Raw genomic sequence first — 22,906 nt, forward strand, 5'->3', positions numbered from 1 at the left:
TCAACAGACAAAGCAAGAAAATTTTATGTATTTACATATATTCTAAAGTTTATTTGGAAATAATTTCAAACTCACAAAAATTAGACAAAGAAAAAATACTAAACACTATAGACCCTTTATTCAGATTTGCCTATTGTTTTTTACTCTCTTGCTTTATAATATGGTTTCTCTCTCTCAACACACACACACACACACACACACACACACACACACAGCCAAAAAACGTACACACATTTTAAGAAAGTAAACTGTATTAAAATTATAATACTCAACAGATACCAATAACAAAAGATGAATACAAGTCACGTTTGACTTCTGCAATGACAAGAGGTGCTCAAAGTGGTTACCATCAGCATCCAGACACTTTTGATTACGGCGAACTATTGCTTGAGCAATGTTGACCAGTGTCCACTTGTATACATTTTTTTGGCACCCCTGGTATAATCTGTATCTATATCTATTTATCTATGTCTATATATATACATACATATACACATACACGTGTGTTTACATATATATTTTTTTCTGAACTATATGAGGGTAAATTACATACATCATAGCTCTTTACCCCTATATACTTCAGTGAATATTTCCTAAGAAATAAGTATTTCTTAAGACATATGGATAGTCTCTCATCACCATCAATTTCATAAATTTACAATGAAATAATAGTAATCTATTGTCCATATTCCTTGTTAAATGACTTAATAATGTCATTTATAATTATTTCCCACCATCCAGTACAGTATCCAGGTTAGGAGCAGATATTGCCCTTTCTATTTATCATCTCTAGATAGTCTGGAACATTTCTATCACCTTTACTCGTTTTTCATGACACTGACATTTTTTAATCTTTCACTGTTTGTTTGTTTTTAAAAAACCAGATCATTCCTCATGATTATGTATTCTCAGCCAAAGTGCTACAAAAATGTTATATCCTTTTGACGATATTACATCTGGAGGCGTGTGATGAGCCTTTGTCTGTCTTTGATGTTGTTCATTTTGATCACACAGTTCAGGTGCTGCTAAATTTCTCTATTATATAACCATTGGTTTCCTTTCCCCTCCTCTCTTATAATGTGAAAAGGCAATGTAAATATCCTGCTCTTCATCAAAAAAGTCCTCCTAGATTTATCAGTTATTAGTGATTCCTGCCTAATAATCTTTACTTACCATGAAGAATGTAAATGATCAGGTAGGGGCAGGGATTGGATAAGAAGGGGTATAAGGAACTTTCTGGAGCAAGAGAGATATTCTGTCTCTTATTAAAGTTGAATTACATAGGTCTATGCATTTCTCAAAACTCACAGAATGTTATATTAAATAAAGAATTATTAACTTCACAAATATAAATATTACCTAAAAAAGTCATATACAAAAACTAAACTCTAGTTAATAAAATTCATGCTAAAGTATTTAGAGAGGTCTGCAACTTACTTTGAAATGTTATCAAAAAATAAGATGAATTAATGGGTAGACAGATATGTGATAATATAATAAAGGAAATATATAACAAAAAGTTAAGGATAAAATGTAGCTGAAAAAATGTGGGTTCAGGGTGTTCACTGTAAAATTCTTTGTATTTTGCTGTATGTTTGAACATTTTCATAATCAAATACTGGGATTTTAACTTCAGCACAGCAAAGGAAATCATTAACAAAACAAAAAGGCAACTTAATAAATGGGAGAAAATATTTGCAAATAATATACAGTGGTACCTCGGTTTTCTAACGTAATCCGTTCCATAAGACCGTTTGAGTTCTGATACGTTCAAAAACAGCCGACACCTAGGCCTCAGGATATTGCACTCAGTGGAAGCCGTGTGACAAGTTCAACTTCTGAGACGTGTTTGAAAACTGAAGCATTTACTTCCGGGCTTACAGCGTTCGTAAACCGAAATGTTCATCAACGGAGACGTTCGAAAACCGAGGTACTACTGTACTCATATATAATAAGGGGTTAATATCTAAAATATATAAGGAACACATACAACTCAATAACAAACAATCTGACTGAAAAATGGGCAGAAGATTTCAACAGACATTTTCCCAAAGAAGACATATAAATAGCCAACAGGTACATAAAAAGATGCCTAAAATCATTAATCATTAGGAAATGCAAATCAAAACCACAATCAAATTATCATGTCACACTTGTTAGAATGGCTGTTATCAAAAAGACAAGAAATAACACATGTTGGCAAGAATGTGGAAAAAAAGAAACCTTCGTGTACTATTGGTTGCAACAGTCACTATGGAAAACATATGGAGGTCCCTCAAAAAATTAAAAAGAGAACTCCTATATGATCCAGCATTTCCACTTTTGGGTATTTATCCAAAGAAAATGAAAACACTAATTCAAAAAGATATATGCACTCCCCATGTTCAGTACAGCATTACTTACAGTAGCTAAGATATGGAAACAACATAAGTATCCATAGATGGATGAATGGATAAAGATGTGGTAGATATATACAACGGAGTAATATTTAGCCATAAAAAAGAATGAAAATTTGCCATTTGCAACAGGGATTATGCTACGTAAAATAAGTCAGATAGAGAAACACCAATACTGCATAATCTAGCAGTCGACTCTAAAAATAAAAACTAAGCTCACGGATAAAGAGAGCAGATTGGTGGATGCTAAAGGTAAAGGTGGAGGGACTGGGGAAAATGGGAAAAGGGGGTCAAAAGGTATGAACTTCCATATAAAATAAATAAGTTATGGGGAAGTAATGTACAGCATGGTGATTACAGTTAATAATACTGTATTGCATATATGAAGGTTGCTAAGAAAATAAATCTTAAAAGTCCTCATCACAAGGAAAAAAAAATTTAACTATGTATAATGATGGATGTTAACTAGACTTATTCTAGTGATCGTTTTGCAATGTATACAAATATTGAATCATTACATTGTATACTTGAAACTGATATATGTCAACTGTATCTCAATAAAGGAAAAGTAAAAGGCAGACGTTTTTGCCTCAAAATTATAGATGTTTTATTACCTTCTGGCAATGACTGAGATTAAATTAGTACGGGTTGATTTTTATTCCCTAACATTTAACAGTGTAATTGTAATATTACCTGTTTGTAGGAATTCTTTGAGATTTTGTGGCGCTATGGCCAGTTATGAGACTTATTAAATTCGTTTTTATTGATATTTGTCTGATTCATGGTAGACCCTTCTTACCTATACTCAAAAGACTTTCTTCAACACAAGGAAGTTCTTTTCGTTAGTTTTTAAATTGTTTATGGTTTTTTTAAAAAAAAATTCCGATTTTGCCACGTTTTCTGAAATATTGCTTTAAATCTTTCCTTTTTAAAACCGTGCCCCTACCTTTCAACAACAACCAGAGTTTAACTACTATCCGAATGACAAAAAGTAAAAATGCAAAGATGACTCATTAATGCCAGAAAAAGACAGGAAGGGTTTGGTTAGTAGCTCTCTAATTTATAAAAGAATGAAGTCAGAATAACAGTGTTGGTAGCTATTAATGGAGGAGAGGTTCTGCAGTGGGCTTAAATGTAATATCAGCAATTTGTGGGGAAAAAAATAATGGAAATAGGGTAATAGCATTATGATTCCATTTACGAAGAGGATGTGTAGCAAATACTAGGTTAATTACTAAATTCACCATGCTTACTAGCTAGCTGCATTGTATTAAGGTTGTCAAGCATTTTATGTATTATAAAGTAGAAGCAAAATGTTCTAAACATGTCAAACGAAGAGTTGAATACAGATTATCTGAAACGAACCTGTGTAACTTTCATCATCATCAGATAAAGGCACCTCTCTTTTTAGCAGCAATTCCAACTCCTCTGTTTCTGCTACATCCACTGGACGCTCTCCATGTTTATTAGCTTGAAATGGGTTTCCACCATGACGAAGTAACAGTTTCACTATCTGAAACATTAAACAGTAGAAAGATTTAATCCCTTCACAGACTGTATCATTTCAACCATTTTCTTGATAACACTCATCATATCCTTCTGTCTCATCTACTCTGCCTCCAAGCCTCACAATGTCTCTTCTAAATCATTATCACTCTTCAAGTTCTATTTTCATTGCCATCCTGTCCAATGATCCTACTAGAGAAATTTCCTCCTTAAAATTTAAGCTGGGCTATTTTAGCACACAACCTCAACACTTTTCTTCCTTTCTCATCATACGAGTCCTGACAATTAAGTTCGCAAACTCATCCTAGAAAAAGTGCTACATAGTTCATTACGGTCACTACAGTCACTTTTGAAGTACTCCCCTTGGGAAGCTATGCACTGATGTCAGCACCTAGCCCACCCTTTAAAGCGATTTTGGAACTCTTTTTCTGGAATGGCCATCAGAGCTGTCACCTATTATCCCTGATGTCCTGAATGTCATCAAAATGTCTTCCTTTCACTATTTCCTTTATTTTCGGGTACAGAAAGAAGTCATTGGGGGCCAGATCAGGTGAGTAGGGAGGGTGTTCCAATACAGTTATCTGTTTACTGGCTAAAAACTCCCTCACAGACAGGGCCTTGTCAGCTGGTGCACTGTTGTGATGCAAGAGCCACAAATTGTTTGTGAAAAGTTCAGGTCATCTAACTTTTCCACACAACGTTTTCAGCAGTTCCAAATAGTAAACTTGGTTAACTGTCCAGTTGGTCCAAATTCATAATGAATAATCCCTCTGATATCAAAAAAGGTTAGCAACATCATTGCAACAAACTCGCAAACTTAATTGTCAGACCTTATTCAATAAATTATTGAGTACCTATTAACAAGCACTGCTCCAAGTTCTGCAGATAAATCAATGAACAAGAATAACAAGTTCCCTGGCCTCTTGGAATTTATACAGTTGACCTTTGAACAATGCGGGGATTAGGGGTGCTGACACTCTGTGTAGCTGACAATCCATGTATAACTTCTGATTCCCCTAAAACTTAACTACTAATAGCCTGTTGACCAGAAGCATTATCAATAAGTCGATTAATACATATTTGTATGTTATATGTATTATATACTGTATTCTTACAATAAAGAAAAGTCATGAGGAAGGAAAAATGCATATACTGTACTACCGAAAAAAATCCCCATATAAGTGGACCTGTGGAACTGAAACCCATGTTGTTCAAGGGTAAACTCTATTCTAGAGTCTCAAAAGTATTTCTGTACCGTTTAAGGCTAGTATCACTATCAATGCTCTTTATCTTATTCTTTTCCCCATCTCCCAGGAATTTAAACTATCATTAAGTGACATGGATTTACTTAGAACTAACGAAACAAACTTCAAGGCCCCTCAGTTTCACCGTCCCCTTACAAGGCCCTATATCTAACTTTGTATTCATTACTTAGAAATTTTACTTAAAGAAACTCTTTCCCTCCCACCAAATTATGTAAGCTTTGGGCTACATAAAACCAGGATCTGCCTGGTTAGTCATCATTTTGTTTCTTTTGTTTGTTGCTTTTTACCCTCTTCCTTTCTATATTTTAAACCTTTTTGATTGGCTCCCTTCTAGAAGCCAATCTTTGAAAAGCATAATGGTAGTAAAGAAATGAAATACAGATAAAACAAGAAAGTGTTCAAACATATATTCTCCTTCTCTAGCTAAATCTCTTTCCTTTACAGTCAAGCTCCTGAAAAAACGTTTACCTTTGCAGCCTAAATGACTTTATTGGCCCTTCACTCTTCTACCTACAATTATGCTACCATCTATCCTATGACTTTAGATCTGTGAAGATCTAAGCCAGTGATTGTTTCCCTAGGGCTCTGTCCTTGATTTACTACTTCATGCTCTAGTCTGTATCATCCCTTTGGAGATCTCACCCACTCTGTTAGAATGTGATGACAATTACACAATCCCTTCATTCATTTTCATTCACTTGTTTGCTCTCTTTCAGCCCTCTTTCTTGAGCTCCAAACCCAAATATCCAAATTTTCATTGAATACATTCAACTGAATATATTTGTAGCTCAATACAATAGCTGAAACTAAGAGGTCCCAAACAGAGTTCATAAACTTACACCCCTATTTTTTTTTTTTTTAAATCTATTTCCACTCTCAGTGACTAGCACCAAAATATACCCAGTAACTGAAGCCAGAAAGATGAGAGTCATCACTGCCTCTTGTTTTTCACTCATACTCTACATTAAACAGGTGGTCAAATGTTATTTCTGCTTCCTTACCATCTCTTCTTTTTTTGAGTTTTCCATTGACATTAGTACATTCTATCATATGTAAATCTTTACTATAATTTATTAACACATTTCTCACCTTATTCTAGACCATAAACTTCATGTGGGATCAAGTATTTATTCATCTTTGTATTTCCAACACATAACTTGATGATTTCTGGTAGTTAGAAAATACAGGCATACCTCGTTTTATTGCCCTTTGCTTTATTGTGCTTTGCAGATACTTTTTTTTTTTTTTTTTTTTAACAAACTGAAGGTTTGTGGCAATTCTGCCTCAAGCAAGTCTACTGGCATCATTTTTCCAACAGCATTTTCTCACTTTGTGTCTCTCTGTATCACATTTTGGTAATTCTCAAAATATTTCAAAACTTTTTTATTATTTTATTTGTTATGGTGATCTGTGACCAGTGATTTTTGATGTAATTGTTTTGGGGCGCCATGAATCATGCTCACATAAGATGGTGAACTTAATAAATGTGTGTTTTGACTACTCCACTGACCAGTTGTTCCCATCTCTCCCCCCCTCCTGGGGCCTATTCCCTACTGAAATTAGGCCAGTTAATAACCCCACAGTGGCCTCTAAGTGTTCAAGTGAAAAGAAGAGCCGCGCATCTCTCACTTTAAATCAAAAGCTAGAAGTGATTAAGTTTAGTGAGGAAGGCACTCCGAAAGCCCAGAGAGACTGAAAGCTAGGCCTCGGGCTAGTTAGCCAAGTTGTCAATGCAAAATAAAAGTTCTTGAAGGAAATTAAAAGTGCTACTCCAGTGAAGAGATAAGGAAGCATAACAGCCTTATTGTGATATGAAGAAAGTTTCAGTGGTCTGTAAAGAAAATCAAAGCAGCCACACAATTCCTTTAAGTCAAAGCCTAATCCAGAGCAAGGCTCTGACTCTATTCTATGAAGGCTGAGGTGAAGAAGCTGCAGATGAAAAGTCTGAAGCTAGCAGAGGTTGGTTTATGAGGTTTAGGGAAAAAACTGTCTCTATAACATATAAGTACAAGGTGAAGGAGCAAGTGCTAATGTAGAAGCCATAGCAAGTTACCCAAGAGATCTAGCTAAGGTAATGAATGAAGGTGGCTATATCAAACAACAGGTTTTCAATGTAAACATAATAGCCATATATTGAGAGAAGATGCCATCTAGGATTTTCACAGAAGAGACTTTCAGAGAAGTCAATGCCTGGCTTCAAAGCTTCAAGGACAGGCTGACTCTCGTTAGGAGCTAATGCAGCTGGTGACTTGAAGATGAAGTCAATGCTCATTTCCCATGCTGAAAATCCTAGGGCCCTTAAGAATTATGCTAAATCTACTCTGCCTGTGCTCTCTCTAAATGGAACAATGAAGCCTGGATGACAGTACACATCTGTTTACAACATGGTTTACTGACCATTTTAAGCCCACTAGTGAGACCTACTGTTCAGAAACAAAGATTCCTTTCAAAATATTACTGCTCATTGATAATTCACCTGGTCACCCAGGAGCTCTGAAGGAGACTGTTCTTATGACTGCTAACACAACATCCATTTTGTTACCCATGGATCAAGCTGTAATTCTGACTTTCAAGTTTTATTATTTAAGGAATACATTTCATAAAGCTATAGCTGCCATAGTAATTCCTCTGATGGATCTGTGCAAAGAAGTTAAAAACCTTTTGGGAAGCATTCACCATTTTAGATGCCATTAAGAACATTCATGAGCAGAGGTCAATATATTAACATTAACAGGAGTGTGGAAGAAGTTGATTCTAACCCTCATGGTAATTGCAGATATGGTGGAAATAGCAAGAGTACTGGAATTAGAAGTGGAATATGAAGATGTGCTGCAATCCCATAAAACTTTAATGGATGAAGAGTTGCTTTTTATGAGCAAAGAAAGTTGTTTCTTAAGATGGAATCTACTGGTGTGAAGATGCTGTGAAGATTGTTGAAACGACAACAAAGGATTTAGAACATTGCGTAAACTTTGTTGATAAAGTAGCAGCAGGGTTTGAAAGAAGTTCTACTGTGGGTAAAATGCAATCAAACAACATGGCATGCTACAGAGAAACCACTTGTGAAAGGAAGAAACAATCAATGGGGCAAACTTCATTGTCTTACTTTTAAGAAATCGCCACAGCCACCCCAACCTTCTGCAACCACCACCTTGATCAGTCAGAACCCTTCAGCATTGAGGCAAGGCCTTCTACCAGCAAAAAGATTATGACACTGAAGGGTTAGCATCTTCTTTTTCGCTTTTTTTTTTTTAGCAATAAGTGTTTTTAAGTAAGATATGTACATTGTGTTTTAAACATAATGCTATTAAGCATTTAATAGACTACAATATAGTGTAAAGATAACTTTTATAAGCATTGAAAAACCAAAAAATTTGTGTGACTTGCTTTATTGTGATATTCACTTTATTGTAGTAGTCTGGAACTGAACTTGCAGCATCACTAAGGTATGCCTGTACATCATGTCTTTTAAAAGAAATATTAAACAAGATGCTGTAAATTAGAAATTTCTAACAAATGAAGGTATTTAAGAATAATGAAGAATCACAGTGAATTAAATGTTTTCTAGACTATGAAAGAATAAACTATTAATGTAGAAAATTTGAAATGTAAGAATATATAAAGAAAATTACTCATAATGCCAACTGTTAATATTTTATTCCTTGTTGTTTACTTATTTTATCAAATTACATATGCTTATGATTTTAAAAGATCAACTAGCTTTTCAAGGATACTGGGTGAAAAACGATTAATTGTCCCTGATACTTATGGAAAGTAACCACACAGGGAGATCCGATTATAAATTCCTAACTGGGCAGGTCGTGGTGGATAGTCACGCCCCAAGTATATAACTTCTTTACTAAAAGGCTTATCTTTATCTTAAGCAAGCCCTGTGCATTGTTTCTGTGCATCTAGGTTAACACACCTTTGAAATACCCCCCCTTTCAGTACTCTCCTAATACCTGACAACCTTTTCAGACCCCTCCTTCTAAAGCATGTGAGACAGCATGCTGTAATCCAATGTCTTGCTTTCTCCCACCTTCATGGAATCTTCCTTATGTTGCCCTCCTTAATCTCAAATGCATAAAGAAAACTGCAAACTGCTATTCTCAGAAGCATTTTTTTCAGTCTGTTGACATATTGCTTCCCGCTGTATCCTATTTTAGTCAAATAAACTCTTATAAAAATTCTCTACAGGTTTGGACATTTCTTGCACCAACAATAGTTAGCTTGAGGCTTCTGTATTTTTCAGTTTTTAGGCACTATTGTTTTACAATGAAAGGCATGAATTCAGATCTCTTTTGTGAGCTCCCATCCTCTCTCCTCCCATACACATAAAATTCCCTTCCTCCTATCTTTCCAATAGTTATTTTGTGTGTGTGATTGTAATTAATATAAATGTTGAGCCAAGTAGTACACTGTGACTAAAAATTTCCATTTTTACACAACTTTATTTCCTCCCATGGAGTTAAATATCTTGATTTCGCATTTGCTCCGTTTTCTATATACTCATCTGTAATTCATCCCATATTTGGCTACAAGTATAGATTTAATTCAATTCAATATATTATCATTTTGTGTTAGAAGGCTTGGTTTTCTAACTTGCTCTAAAATGGACTGGTTGCTCTCTAGATTTGTTCCCAGTTGTCATATTGGCATCTTTATCCTATCATCCCAGAAATACATTCCCCACAATTTTGTACTGGATTCGTTAGATTCTATCTTCTTTCTTGGTTTATTCCCTCATTTTGTTAAATCACCAACTCCAGGAGATTCCTGAGAAAGAGTACATATTTTAAGATTTTTAGATGTCAGAAAATACTTTTGTCCTACTTGATTAATACTTAGTCTGGATATAGAATAATTTCCCCTCCAAATTTGAAGGCTTCACTCCATTATCTTCTATCTTCTAGTGTTACTTAAAGTCTGATGCCATTTTGATTTTTCACCTTTATATACAACTTGCTTTTTATCTCTGTAAACTCGAGGACATTCTTTGCTCCCATTGTTCTGAAATTCCAGCATAAAGTGCCTTGGATCTTTTTACATCCATTGTACTGAGCATTCAATTGCCCCTTCAATCTGAAGACCCACATTCGTTCAGTTCTGGGAAAGTTTCTGGCTTTATTTTTTGATAATGTCCTTTCTATGTTTTCACTGTTCTGTTTTCTAAGAAAGCTTGTCAAGAAGAAATCTCCTAAATTAATGTCTTTTTTCTCATTTCCCCTCCTCCACCTTTGTCTTTGTTTCCTAGTTTCTAGGAGAGTCCCCTCAACTTTATCTTTAACCCTCAATACTCCATTTTTACATTTTTGCTATTATAGCATTAATTTCCAAGAGCTCTTTTAAAAAAATTGGTTGTTCTTTTTTAATACATTCAGTTCTTGTTTCATGGCTACAATAAACTCTCTTATCTCTGGGGAAGTTAATGGCTTTTTTGGCAGTTCCTCCTGCCAAAATGTGGAGGACACATTATTGTGTCCTCCAAGTTCCTATTACTCAATGTATCTGCTTTGTCTTTTCCTTCCATTATTAGACTTTTTTCCAAATGTGAACTGGCTGTTCACATTTAAAAGTAAGGCACTAAAAAGACTTACTGAAAGTTTTGCAAGCATGGGTAGAACCTGTTGAGAGACAGTCTTACGCTAGTGTGATCTGACTGGGTCATTTCATTAGATCCCTCTCCCCCCGCCCCCCACCACCACCTTGGCTAGTTCAATTTCCTGTGGAGAAATCTTTCAACTCATGTCTAAAGCAATAAGCCTTACTCTCAGCATTCTGGCTGCTGAAAGGAGGCTGGGTCTTAATGTCCAATAGGTTTTACCTATTTAACTCACACTTAATCCTTACCTCTCAACTGTTCTGGTATGTCAGACCAGAATACATGGTTTATACTTGCCAGGAAATAAACTTCTAATCATCTGCCAGGGCGGGAGAGGTGCAATTATCTGGCTGCGTAGAGTTAGGAGGGGGATATGAGGATCAAAAGGCTTTTTATCCTCGTTTTCAGTTCTGTCTTAACAGGCACTTCCAGAAGTACCCAGTACCATCAATTCCAGAGCTCTAGTTTTTCTGTGATTATGTGCTGGAATGGCTTTGGTTTCAATTTTCTTGGATTTTCTAAATCAGGCATTGGTAAATTTAGTTTACAGGCGAAATCTGGCCTGCCAACTAAAAATAGTTTTTGTATTCTTGTAAAAGGGTTGATAAAGGAGAAGTACAGAGGAAAGAGAGAAAGAAGAGGAAAGAGGGAAGTGGGAGGAGGCGGCCATGGAGGAGGCATGTGGCTTGCAAAGCCTAGAATATTTATGATCTAGCCCTTTACAGAAAGTTTGCCAAACCCTGTTCTCAGTCAATAACCACTCATTCCTCTAATTTCCATCTCCCCAAATATTGCTTTTCTTGTTTCCTCTGTTCTCTGTCCTTGTGAGCCTGTGTCCTTTACAATTTCCCGTCATTTTAGGGATTTGAGAAGGTAAATGAAGTTAAAAAAAAAAAAGTAGTTATAAATTTATAGCTAATTTTATATTTATAATAACTAATTTTATATACAGAGGGTACCTAAAAATGCATACACATTCTAAGAAAGAAAAACTGTATTAAAACTGTAGCAATATATAGGTTGGTGCAAAATTGTGGTTTTTGCAATTATTTTTAACCTCTTACCCTGCAATTACTTCTGCACCAACCTAATATAGCAATAACAAAAGATGAATACAAATCATGTTTGACTTCTGCAATTACAAGAGGTGCTCAGAGTGGTTACCATCAATGTCCATACACGTCTGAATACTGTGAACTACTGCTTGGGCAATGTTGACCAAAGTGTCCACTTGTATACATTTTTTTGGCATCTCCAGTATTTATAATTTTTTAAATTTAATTTTATTATTTAATACCACAGTGAACATCTTTATATAGAGAAAATTTTTCCATTTTCAGGCTTTCTTCTTTAGGCTAGAGCTCTAGATTGAGAAAAAAGAACAGAGGATCTTGATACTGCTGAAAGCTTTCTATACCCATCAGGAAATAATAAACAAATACTACCTGCCTATGATCACTTAGGGGACAGTTGGTTCATTCAAACATGTTATAGAAACCCTAACCCAAATAATCAATACTTGATAGCTCATCTTATGCAAATAATTATTTATTCTAAAAAAGATTTAAAGTAACTTAAAGTTGCTTAAAACATAGAAGGCAATCAACTTAGCAGTAGATAAAAATGATCAGACAAGAAGAAAATAAAGATAGGTAGCTAAAACAGAATTAGGAATAAAGCTATTATAAAAATGTATACCATGAAATATTCTGCACTTGCAAAAGGTAGGCCAAAGATTAGGTTCTTACTAAACTAAATTAATCCTCTCTTGCTCTAAATAATTTACAACAGATTACAGAACTGCTATCTTTCTGCTTCTGCCCCTTAGGAATGTTTTATGGATGGCTGAAGTTGTCATGAGTATTCTGAGTAAAAGAAATCCAATTCTTTGGTAAAGACTCATAATACGGGGGTGCCAAAAAAAATGTGTGCACACTTTAAGAGATGTTATTTATGTATTACTTTTTGAAATTGAATTGAATTACGTAGCAATGTGTAGTACAATGTTCGCTCAAAAGATGGCGTTAAACAAATGAAGGCTAGCGTCATTCACTGTATTATAATTTTAATAGTTTTTCCTTTCTTAAAATGTGTATACATTTTTTGGCACCCTCTGTATATAGTACAGATATACACAAATGAGTTTTTGGTGGCTCTCTTTTCTCTCCACCCCCTTAGGCACAAGTAAAAGAACAAGGAGATAATAGTTCTCAATAGCTCTGAATTGACTCCTACTATCCTAGGCATGTTGGTAGGAGGAAAAGCAAAGGTCTCTTGAAAATAGCATACCAGTCTCCCTCTGGAGAGAGACTGGAAATAGTGTTTGAGTCCCTGTAAGTATATGAGCTCAAAGGTCAGATTCTGGAAATATTTTGCAGTTATGTGCATATTTAGAAACTTGTATTCACAGAAACATGTCTTACAAGTCACAATTCTTTAACATTACATTTAGAAATCAGGAAATCTTTATCATATTTAAAAGAAAACCATTTTTGATGAACTATCAATACTGGTATTAAAAAAAGGGCAAAAAGTATCATATTTAAAATATTACTGCCAGTAAATACTTCAGTTTCTGATAAAATCACTGGAAAGGAGAATGTACCCTACATATTGTCAGGCCTTATGAATTAAGTGTTTGGCATTCTGTCTATTCTCAGTCAGTTATCTATTTATCCATCAATCCATGTACCTACACATGCATCCATGCAGAGTTTAAGTGTTTCTTATTTGGTAAGTGTTTCTTATTTGGTTCTAGGGGGTTACTAACACAAAACAATACAAAAAGTTTATAGCATGGTACAGGGCGATGCAGGAAACAGACAAGTACATTAGCAAAAAATAATGTAGTAAGTGCTATCATATAGGTATGTACAAATTGCCAAGGGGGCACAAAAGACTGGTCCAATGGTAAGCAAGGACCAGTTTAGGAAAAATAACATTTATAGGCTGCATTTTTCTTCAACAATAGAACTTTGTGAATCATGAAAAATACCTTATATAGTATTTATTACATAAATTAAAGATGAAGAAATGAAGGTTCAGAGGTGAAAAGTATTTTGTTCAAGATCACGCAGTGGATAAACTGGCCAGGCCAGAATTGAATTCTTATCTATATATCTTTACTCCAAATCCCATTTTTCCCCCAATAAGGCAGAGAATGTTTGCTGCTAAGGAGAGGAGAAAAAGGGTGTTTTTCAGTCATCTTGTCCAGGCACACTACAGAGAAGACCACCAGTCAAAAAGTTCTGTAAAGCACAGATCTTGTCAACCAGGCTTTTTAGAGCTTCATTCAAATATGAGTAAATGGAAGTCAGCAGAAGATCTCTAATTTGAAAAATACACCAAAACAGAGAAGTAACATGAAGGATGTTGGGGAAATCCAAGACCATGCAGGGAAATAGAACAAATCATTTAATTAGTATCCTTGGAGAGTTAAGGTGGGCGCCAGGAAACTGGAAATCTCATGAAGAGACTGTGAGAATCCCACATGGGATTAATGGTAAAGCGATATCCCAAGATAGCATCTGTCCTACAGATCACAAGAACTAGTCCAAATCAGAGCAGGATACAAGAAATCTTGTATAGAAGGATATGAGAAATCACAGAGGTATTTCTCAAAAATAAAATTGATTAATGTGTTTGATCTTATTTAGACTCATTTTACAGTTACATCAGAGAGATTAAGGAAGAACAAAAATAGATGCATAGAAAACTAAACAAAAATGGAACAAGGCAATATATTAATCAGTTAATAAAGATCCAAAAAAGAAATAACATTTATGGTACTCTGTTTCTGAGCAGCAATCAATATTTAATAAAACCCTTTGCAGGAGGTCAATAAATAATGACTAAAAAGAAAAAAGTAAAATAGTTTGCATCTTGTTTAAAATACAGAGTTAACTACTAGAAGAAACACCTACATTAATTGCTTTTGGTTAAAGGTACTGGGAAGTGGGGAGGCATGAGAAGGAGCCAGCAGTTATCTTCAACTTTCTAAACTGTGTGCAAGTATTCTTTGATAAAAGTTAAAATTAAGTAGAAGAGAAAATCTATTTATTTGAAAAACAAAATCCTGCTTTAGAACCACCGCTAATAACGCTCCAGGTTGATAGGCTCTGGCTGTACGCAAGTTATAGCAATGGAGTTAAGCATTAAACACACTTAAAACATGAGCTTCATTACAAATAAGAATGATTTAGCTTTGATATTAACACGCCAGAGACTGAAAATGCAAATGGAATTTAAAACCCAGCATGGTTCATATTATCACAGCAAAACAAACACGATGTTTTAAAGATACCATTAATGTGTAAGCATATATAATCCTGTTTGATTATATCATGTTGTTACACACATAAGCCACCTGACTATATTAAATAAATAATGTCAGCTAAAATGCAGGAATAGATGTTATGTATAGAGGGATCATTAAATATTAACAAGTCTTAAAAAAAAGATACAGTAGAATACCGTAAAATTTTTACGGTAAGGAAAATTCACTTTAACCACTACATCTAGTTATCGGACAGAACGGCCTTCAAATAAAAATTCTGCCAACCTATTTAACTATCAAATTAAACAAATTTTATGAAAAGAAATTTATAAAAAAAATTTTATAAATCTGACTATGCTAGGACTTAGCAGTTTAAGGGCAGGAAAAAGAAACTATAGATGAGCTGATTAGGCAATGAATGAAATATGACATGAGATTGTATGACTAAGAGGTGAAATAAAGTACTCCGGGCTAAATTTATATTTTGAAAATGTGTATTATTGATTTTTCTATCATACTTACATCTCTGTGCCCACTACTAGCAGAATCATGGAGTGGAGTGTCATCATCTAATCCTTGTGTGTTAACATCTGCTCCAGCTGCTATAAGTATCTTAGCAACATCATAATATCCAACATTGCAAGCTTCGTGTAGTGGTGTCCAACCTAAAGTTAGAATACTAATTTAACCATATGGTTCACTTGTACTAATTCAATATATATGCTTTTTATATACATAACTATGTGTGAAATAGTGATTCTAAATGCACATAGTACATAGAAGGTAAAAGGAGTGACAAACAAGAACTAAATATCTAAGAATACCACTAATTTTACAGAAGGTTCATTCATGATACTATTTCCACTGACGCTAAATTATTTGACGAAAATATTAAACATTTAAACTTATCCAATAAGTATAAACTTGTTATAATTTATAATCATCTAAACTACGGAAAAAGAACGGAAAAAGGAGGCAAAATATTAGTAAATTTGTAAGGGTCTTTCAGTAAAAAAAAAAAAAATCCCCTATGTTTTTAAGGGCTTTCATCTGTTAAGTCAATACAATCTTTTCTGAAGTTAATACTTACTTTAATGGGAATAAATTAATCATTTTAGTTACTCTTATAATAAAAAAGTTGTATGTTCATGAAAGAAAAATTAGAAAACAAAACAAAACAGAAAATAAGCATTATCCATAATTCCACCACCTAGATAATTTAAATAATTTAGCATAAATCCTACTAGATTCCCTCCCTCTCTTATTTATAATTTTAAAACAAAACTGGAAAGACTGTTTAACCTGTTTCTTTTACTTACTACAGTGAAAATAATCCCGTGTCATTACAGTTTTCTACAACATAGTACTGCACTGATTGACTATACCATAATTTATTTCAACAAGCTATTACTGGGTATTTAAATTATTTCTAATTTTTAAATATTAGAAACAATCTGCAACAAATATCCTTACAACTAAATCTTCATGCATATCCATGATTAAACACTTAAGATAAATGCTAACAAGTGGACTGTTAGATAAATGGGTAAGTAAATTTTTTTTGTTTCTGATAGATAATATCAAGTATTACTCTAGAATGGATGCTGTGCATTTTAAGTCTCATTCTTTAAAATAGATCCTGTATATCACTCTTTCCCCCCTTCAAACCAAATAGAAAAATAAATTCCAGGTGTATTCTAGTAGGGCTATGTGTAAAAGCAAAACAAAAACAAAATTTGGACATTAGAAAATATAGGGGTATAGTTTTACGATACAGGGGCAGAAAAGGCCTTCTTAAAATACCAAAGAATCTATAAATGAAAACAATTAACTGATATGATTACTTAAAAAGACTTTAGTAAAATAACACTGTAATAAAATTCAAACACAGCCACAGCCAGTGCAAATCTTTACTTAAGACATTAAGTAAAAAAGACAGGTTGTAGAACTACAGCCTAGCATAGATAATTTGATTTTTTTTAAAAAGCCTATATATATAAATGTTTATTTTATACCTATGATAATAAAAATACACAGAAGTAACCTCTGAATTGTTAACAATAGTTGTACAGGAAAGAAACTGGAGAGAGGGAATGGAGGTTATCGTAGTATATGAAACTAAAGACAATTTCTATATTGTTCCCTGCAAACTTTTACTGTTTGAACAGTAAGAATGTATCGGTATGGTATTTGAGTAGTTAAAATAAAACACCACCACCATCCCCTTCTAGTCCTCATGTTCAAGTTAATAAATGTTCTTGAAAGATTTATGAATGAATTAACTACTCTGAAAATATTATATAACTCTAATTCACCTAGAATAGAATCTAAATTGGATAAAGAATTACATAATAATCTTTCAACTAAAATTAAGTATTTAAAAATTTGAGTAATTACTGACGGAATTGTAGCAGAGCTCAGGGTTTTAAGTACACAGTAAAATAATTTGGTAATAAAGTAGTCTTACAACTCTTTCATTTCAGCAGGAAGAATAAAGAATGTAGATTAAATTGCAAACAGAATCTGTTTATATGATAAATTTTAAATTTTAGTTCCTAAGTATTAGATTTTAATTACTAGTCTTACCTGCAAAATCTTTCACATTCACATTTGCTCCTAAACTTATTAATTCTTTGACTTGTTTCACATCTCCTCGAATAGCTGCCATATGTAAAGGAGTTTCACCACGTTCATTTCGTTTATTAACTTTATCTTTTTGTCGAGATGAGGAACTGGGAGTTTTCTTTTGGGCTGGTGTTGTTTGTGATGGATGATTTGGTGTGGAATCTATAAGAAAGAAGAAAGTTAACAAAAGCTCTAGGCTAAATATTTTGTATATTCATTTAAAGGCTTTTATAGGTAATGTGCTAATTTCCTGGAGCAGGAAAGTATCTTCTCAACCTAGCAATCCAAAACTTGACTAAGATGATATATTAATTTGATCCAAGTACATGGAGCAGATCTTCCTTTAGGTTTATCAAATGTTGCATGAGCCTATGTAGAAAAAATGTTTTATTCTGTCAATTTACAAAATTGGCTTCAAATGATAATAAAGTATCAAGTATGCACCCTAAATGTGTTTGCTCAATGAATAATTTGATGAACTGCAAAAAAAACGTATTTTTCATGGCATATTATATTATTATTCTAAGACATAGATGAAATGACAGTGATGGCTAGTGTTCACACCTCTGACTCAGACAAAGCACTGGGGTTCTATTCTGGTATTGAGTGCAAATTAAGGTCATGGATGAAAATGAAACTTAAGATCCACAAAAAATAAAGATGGTCTCGAAAAAGGCCTTGAAAAAGTGGGTGATAAGAAAGAAAAAAATGTGTTTTGCTTTGGTTTCCATCATTTGATTTTTGTTTCAGTTTCTATATCAAAAACAAGAAAGTTAAACTAGATGATGCCCAAAGTCCTCTCCTACCCATTGCAAAACTACCAGGGAAAATAACATAATAAAAAATTGGTTTCTTAATCAGTTAAGGATTCAAGACATATATACAGTGTTAATAATTAATTATCAAATTTACAACTATTTAAGAGAAACAATTGCTCTGAGAGAAATATGTCTCTGGAAATAATTTTCTAGTAGTATCATCCTTTACTCAATAAGAAAAAAAATTAAGGTTTACCTTCTGAATTTTAAAGTATATTGTGTCAGTGTTTCCTATCTATGTCTATAATGTACACTCAATAAGAGAAAGGATCTTATCTATCTTATCACTGTATCTCGACAGTTGAGAATTTCTCGGTACACAGTGGTACTCACGCACTATTGGTTGAATTAATAAATGAATTTTATCTTTATAGTCAAATTATTTATTAAGAAAATTAGCTGTTGAATTTCTTAAAAACAATGTATTTTTTTTAATTCACACAACTTGCAATATAGAAATTTTTGTTAGCCATACCAAAACAATATTCAAACACACAAAAGTACTACTATCCATGTGGCAATCAGGTTAAACAAAACAAAAACACGGAAAATTATGTAACAGATAAAACAATGAACCCTAAGCGTGCGCGCGTGTTCTCTCTCTCTCTCTCTCTCTCTCTCAGTGTGTGTGTGTGTGTGTGTGTGTATGTGTGTGTGTGTGTGTATATATATATATATATATATATATATATATATACACAAAATGGCGAACAGCTTGATATTTCAAAAGCTTTCCACTCTAGTTCTACATATATTAAAGTTGACTAAGATGTACCTCCAAATAAAAAGAACCAACTGCAGAACAGCATTATAGTATAATCTTAGTCATATTTAAAAATAAACTATAAATAAAGATAAATATTTCCATGTTTATAATGTTTAGAAAATTTCTAGAAGAAACTGTTAATGGTTGTTGCCTCTCAAGGCGGAGCGGTCACTGAGATGAGGGAGGACTTTAATTCTTGAATTTATTCTAAGGATAAAGGCTCATGGTAGAAAAAAATCAGTTTTAAAAATTAAGTCTTCTGGGGAGGCCGATGGCTCAGTTGGTTAGAGCATGAGCTCTTAACAACAGGGTTGGTGGTTTGATTCCCACAAGGGTCAGTGAGCTGTGACCTCCACAACTAGATTGAAGACAACGAGCTGCAGCTGAGCTGCTGGAGGGGTGGCTGGATGGAGCTCTCAACACAAGGTTGCCGGTTCAATTCCCACATGGGATGGTGGGGCTGCGCCCCCTGCAACTGAGATTGAAAATGGCAACTGGACTTGGAGCTGAACTGTGCCCTCCACAACGAGATATCACCTCACACCAGTTAGAATGTCTATCATCAACAAGACAAATAATTAGTGTTGGAGAGGCTGTGGAGAAAAAGGAACGCTTATACACTGTTGGTGGGAATGCAGACTGGTGCAGCCGCTATGGAAGGCAGTGTGGAGGTTCCTCAAAAAACTAAGAATAGAATTACCATATGACCCAGCAATCCCTCTCCTGGGGTACCTACCCAAAAAATTTGAAAACATTTATCTGTAAAGATATATGTGCTCCAATGTTCACTGTAGCTTTATTTACGATGGCAAAGACATGGAAACAACAAAAGTGTCCTTGATAGATGATTGGATAAAGAAGTTGTGGTATATATACACAATGGAATACTATTCTGCCATAAGAAAAGATGAAATAGTACCATTTGCGACAACATGGATGGATCCTGAGATTATTATGTGGAGTGAAATAAGTCAGACAGAAAAAGTCAAGAACCATATGATTTCACTGATACGTAGTATATAAAACTGAAAACAACAAAAGAACAAGACAAACAAATGAAGAAACAAAAACTCAGGCACAGACAATAGTTTAGTGGTTACCAGAGGGTAAGGGGGGAGGGGTTTGGTAGATGAGGGTAAAGGGGATCCAATATATGGTGATGGAAGGAGAACTGACTCTGGGTGGTGAACACACAATGTGATATATAGATGATGTATTACAGAATTGTACACCTGAAATCTATGTAATTTTACTAACAATTGTCACCCCAATAAACTTTAATTAAAAAAAATTAAGTCTTCCCATCTAACTATTAAATGACTCAAAGTCAGTGTTTTACAGAAACATTTAAAATTCTAACACTGTAAAGTATCTTTAATTTGGCCGCATTCTTTTCCAAGTTGGAGGTGGAAAGATGGAAGGGTAATCAAAACAAGATGCTCTACTTAAAAAGCAGGAAGCCCTATCATGTTTTCATTAGTGAAAGATATTAGGTACACTCATGTTTTAATGGAAACTATGACACATACAAACTCTAAAAATTTTACCATGTTGTCCCCGTTTTTTAAAAAAAGAGCCAACACAGGAAAAATTCACTGGAAAAACTGTCCTTTTCAATGCATTTCAACAGGGTCTGTTATGGCATCCAAAGATGCCTTGAATTCAGAGCCAAAAGAAATTTTTTCTTCTTTAGACAAGTGATTTACTTTCTTGTATCAATCAAAGAGAATTACACAACTTAAAGTTTTTCTCTTGTGTTGTTAGCTGCCAGAATGCATAGCTAAATTCAATGCTCAGTAGTAATAACTATCTCAGCCCAACTGTCTGGGTTTTATCTACCCTTTTAGCTCCTTTTAATAAATTAGCAAGTTGGTTGGTTTATTCCCATTTGATTTGGTCCTGCTGGTAAGTCATCTTCAATTAGTTTTGGAGGGCACAGTAAATGAATAAACACACACAGATGTAGTATAACACCTTAATTAGAAGGGTAAATGAAATATGAGATAAATTTACATAACATACTACAGATATTTTTCCTTTTATAATAACCAAATAGATCCTAAAGATTAAACAATAAAATAACAATAAACATGGATTAAACTCTTGCTTCTAAAGGAAATAATGTGATAAAATTGTCAGTTAATAGTAAGGTACTACAGAATAGAAAAGTAAACTATATACCTAGAACTATATACCTAGAAGCAGCTTTACAGAAACTGGGGTAAAAAAATTCTTCAGTGAGATAAAAGCACAGTTCTGCAACAGATTTCTCAAGGTGACTGACCCATTTTTAAATTACCCATTTAAGTTGACAAATATTTACTGCATGTCCACTAAATGCAAAAATCCCTGCTCTTGTATAGTCTCTAATCTAGTAGAGGATACAGACAATAAACAATCATCACACAAATAAATGTAAAATTACAAACTTATGTTACTAAGAAATTCTGACTAAACCCAATAAAAATTTAAAGTAGTTAAAAATAATTATTAAAACAAAGCTACAGTCTGAGGAAAACTAAGAATAAACACGAACTCAGTGGTGGTAAATGTCACCTGGACTGTTGTCTCTTGCTGTCATCTGCATAAGAAGTGCCATCTGCTTTCGCTCTGAAAGTGGATAACCAAAAAGAATGCTAACTGGCGTGGACTTCTTATTTCCAGCTTCCTTTTTTGTTTTCTTCTTTTCTGGACCTTCTTTCTCTGTAATTATTAATAAATATGAAAGAATTTGAAACAAATATAAGCACTCAAAAGCAAAACATAAGACGACTTTTTAAAAACAGATGTTAGACATGTATATGAAAAACATGTATATGAACTAGCAACAGAGAAAAGAACACTAGACTTTTATTGTATTACACAAGCAATTTTATTTCTGAATGTTTTGAAAAACATATTCTATTGTTTTCAGAAAATTAATAACATTTGGAAATTTATTCCTAGTAAAATTTGTATTTTAAGATTTGTTTCATTAAAATTTAATTTCTTCAACATTTCAAATGTTCCTCAGTGTATTACATCTTTGAAACTTCTCTTCCATTCATTACAATTTTATTCTTCTTAATTACTGCTAAACCTATATAGCAATGTTCCTTCAAATTATTTCCCTAATTCACTAATGAATGCAATCTTCTAAGAAATATTTTATAAGACAAGTCTTAAATACAGAGTAATTATTGAAAAAAAGCACCAAATTACTTTATTCCAGTCAAAGAAAGTTGAACAAGGAATGATATTAATTAAAGCTAAAAATAAGCAAATTAAAGATTCCGTGTGGCTGTGGGTGATGGTGGTGGTGGTGGTGGTTAACAGAGATCCTGCAAAGATCCAAAAATAACTAAGGATTTTTCCAAGAGGTTTGATCCATCAGTCAGCTCTCAGACTTAGCTATTTGAGAAATGCTTTGGCAATGCAGCCAGCATTCTCCTTTTATAATAAGCGAAAGGAAATTCAGATGAAACTGGATTCCACAGGTCAAAGAGATACAGATGTTTGTTCGTTCTTGAGGACTTCTCTGGCAGTTAATTCAGGTGGCCCTTGGAGAGCCAATGCAGAGAGTCTGCCTATTAACTGTCCAGGCATCTATTTCTTGGGAAACCTTATACAAATACCTGGGATTTACTGATCCATGTTTGAGGGTCCCTGCAGA

The 22,906-nt window shown here is 33.9% G+C and overlaps 1 protein-coding gene across 6 annotated transcripts in view; it reads right to left on the reverse strand.

The window, feature by feature from the left end:
- Window positions 1–22,906, reverse strand: part of ANKRD12 (ankyrin repeat domain 12) — a 135,675-nt gene that overhangs the window by 56,011 nt on the left and 56,758 nt on the right. For 5 of the 6 annotated variants that reach the window (XM_019712593.3, XM_019712592.3, XM_074340361.2 and 2 more), the window contains 4 exons: window positions 21,811–21,957; window positions 17,632–17,832; window positions 15,568–15,710; window positions 3,762–3,909 (listed from right to left, as the gene is read on the reverse strand). In XM_019712593.3, the coding sequence (XP_019568152.2) occupies window positions 3,762–3,909; window positions 15,568–15,710; window positions 17,632–17,832; window positions 21,811–21,957 (639 nt within the window). Of the gene's footprint in view, window positions 1–3,761; window positions 3,910–15,567; window positions 15,711–17,631; window positions 17,833–21,810; window positions 21,958–22,906 lie in introns of those variants that run through there. The other variant, XM_074340362.2, reaches the window with a different exon arrangement.

This window comes from Rhinolophus sinicus, chromosome 4 (assembly GCF_057876585.1).
Source record: "Rhinolophus sinicus isolate RSI-liver-muscle chromosome 4, RSI-T2T, whole genome shotgun sequence".
Taxonomy (NCBI): Eukaryota; Metazoa; Chordata; class Mammalia; order Chiroptera; family Rhinolophidae; genus Rhinolophus; species Rhinolophus sinicus.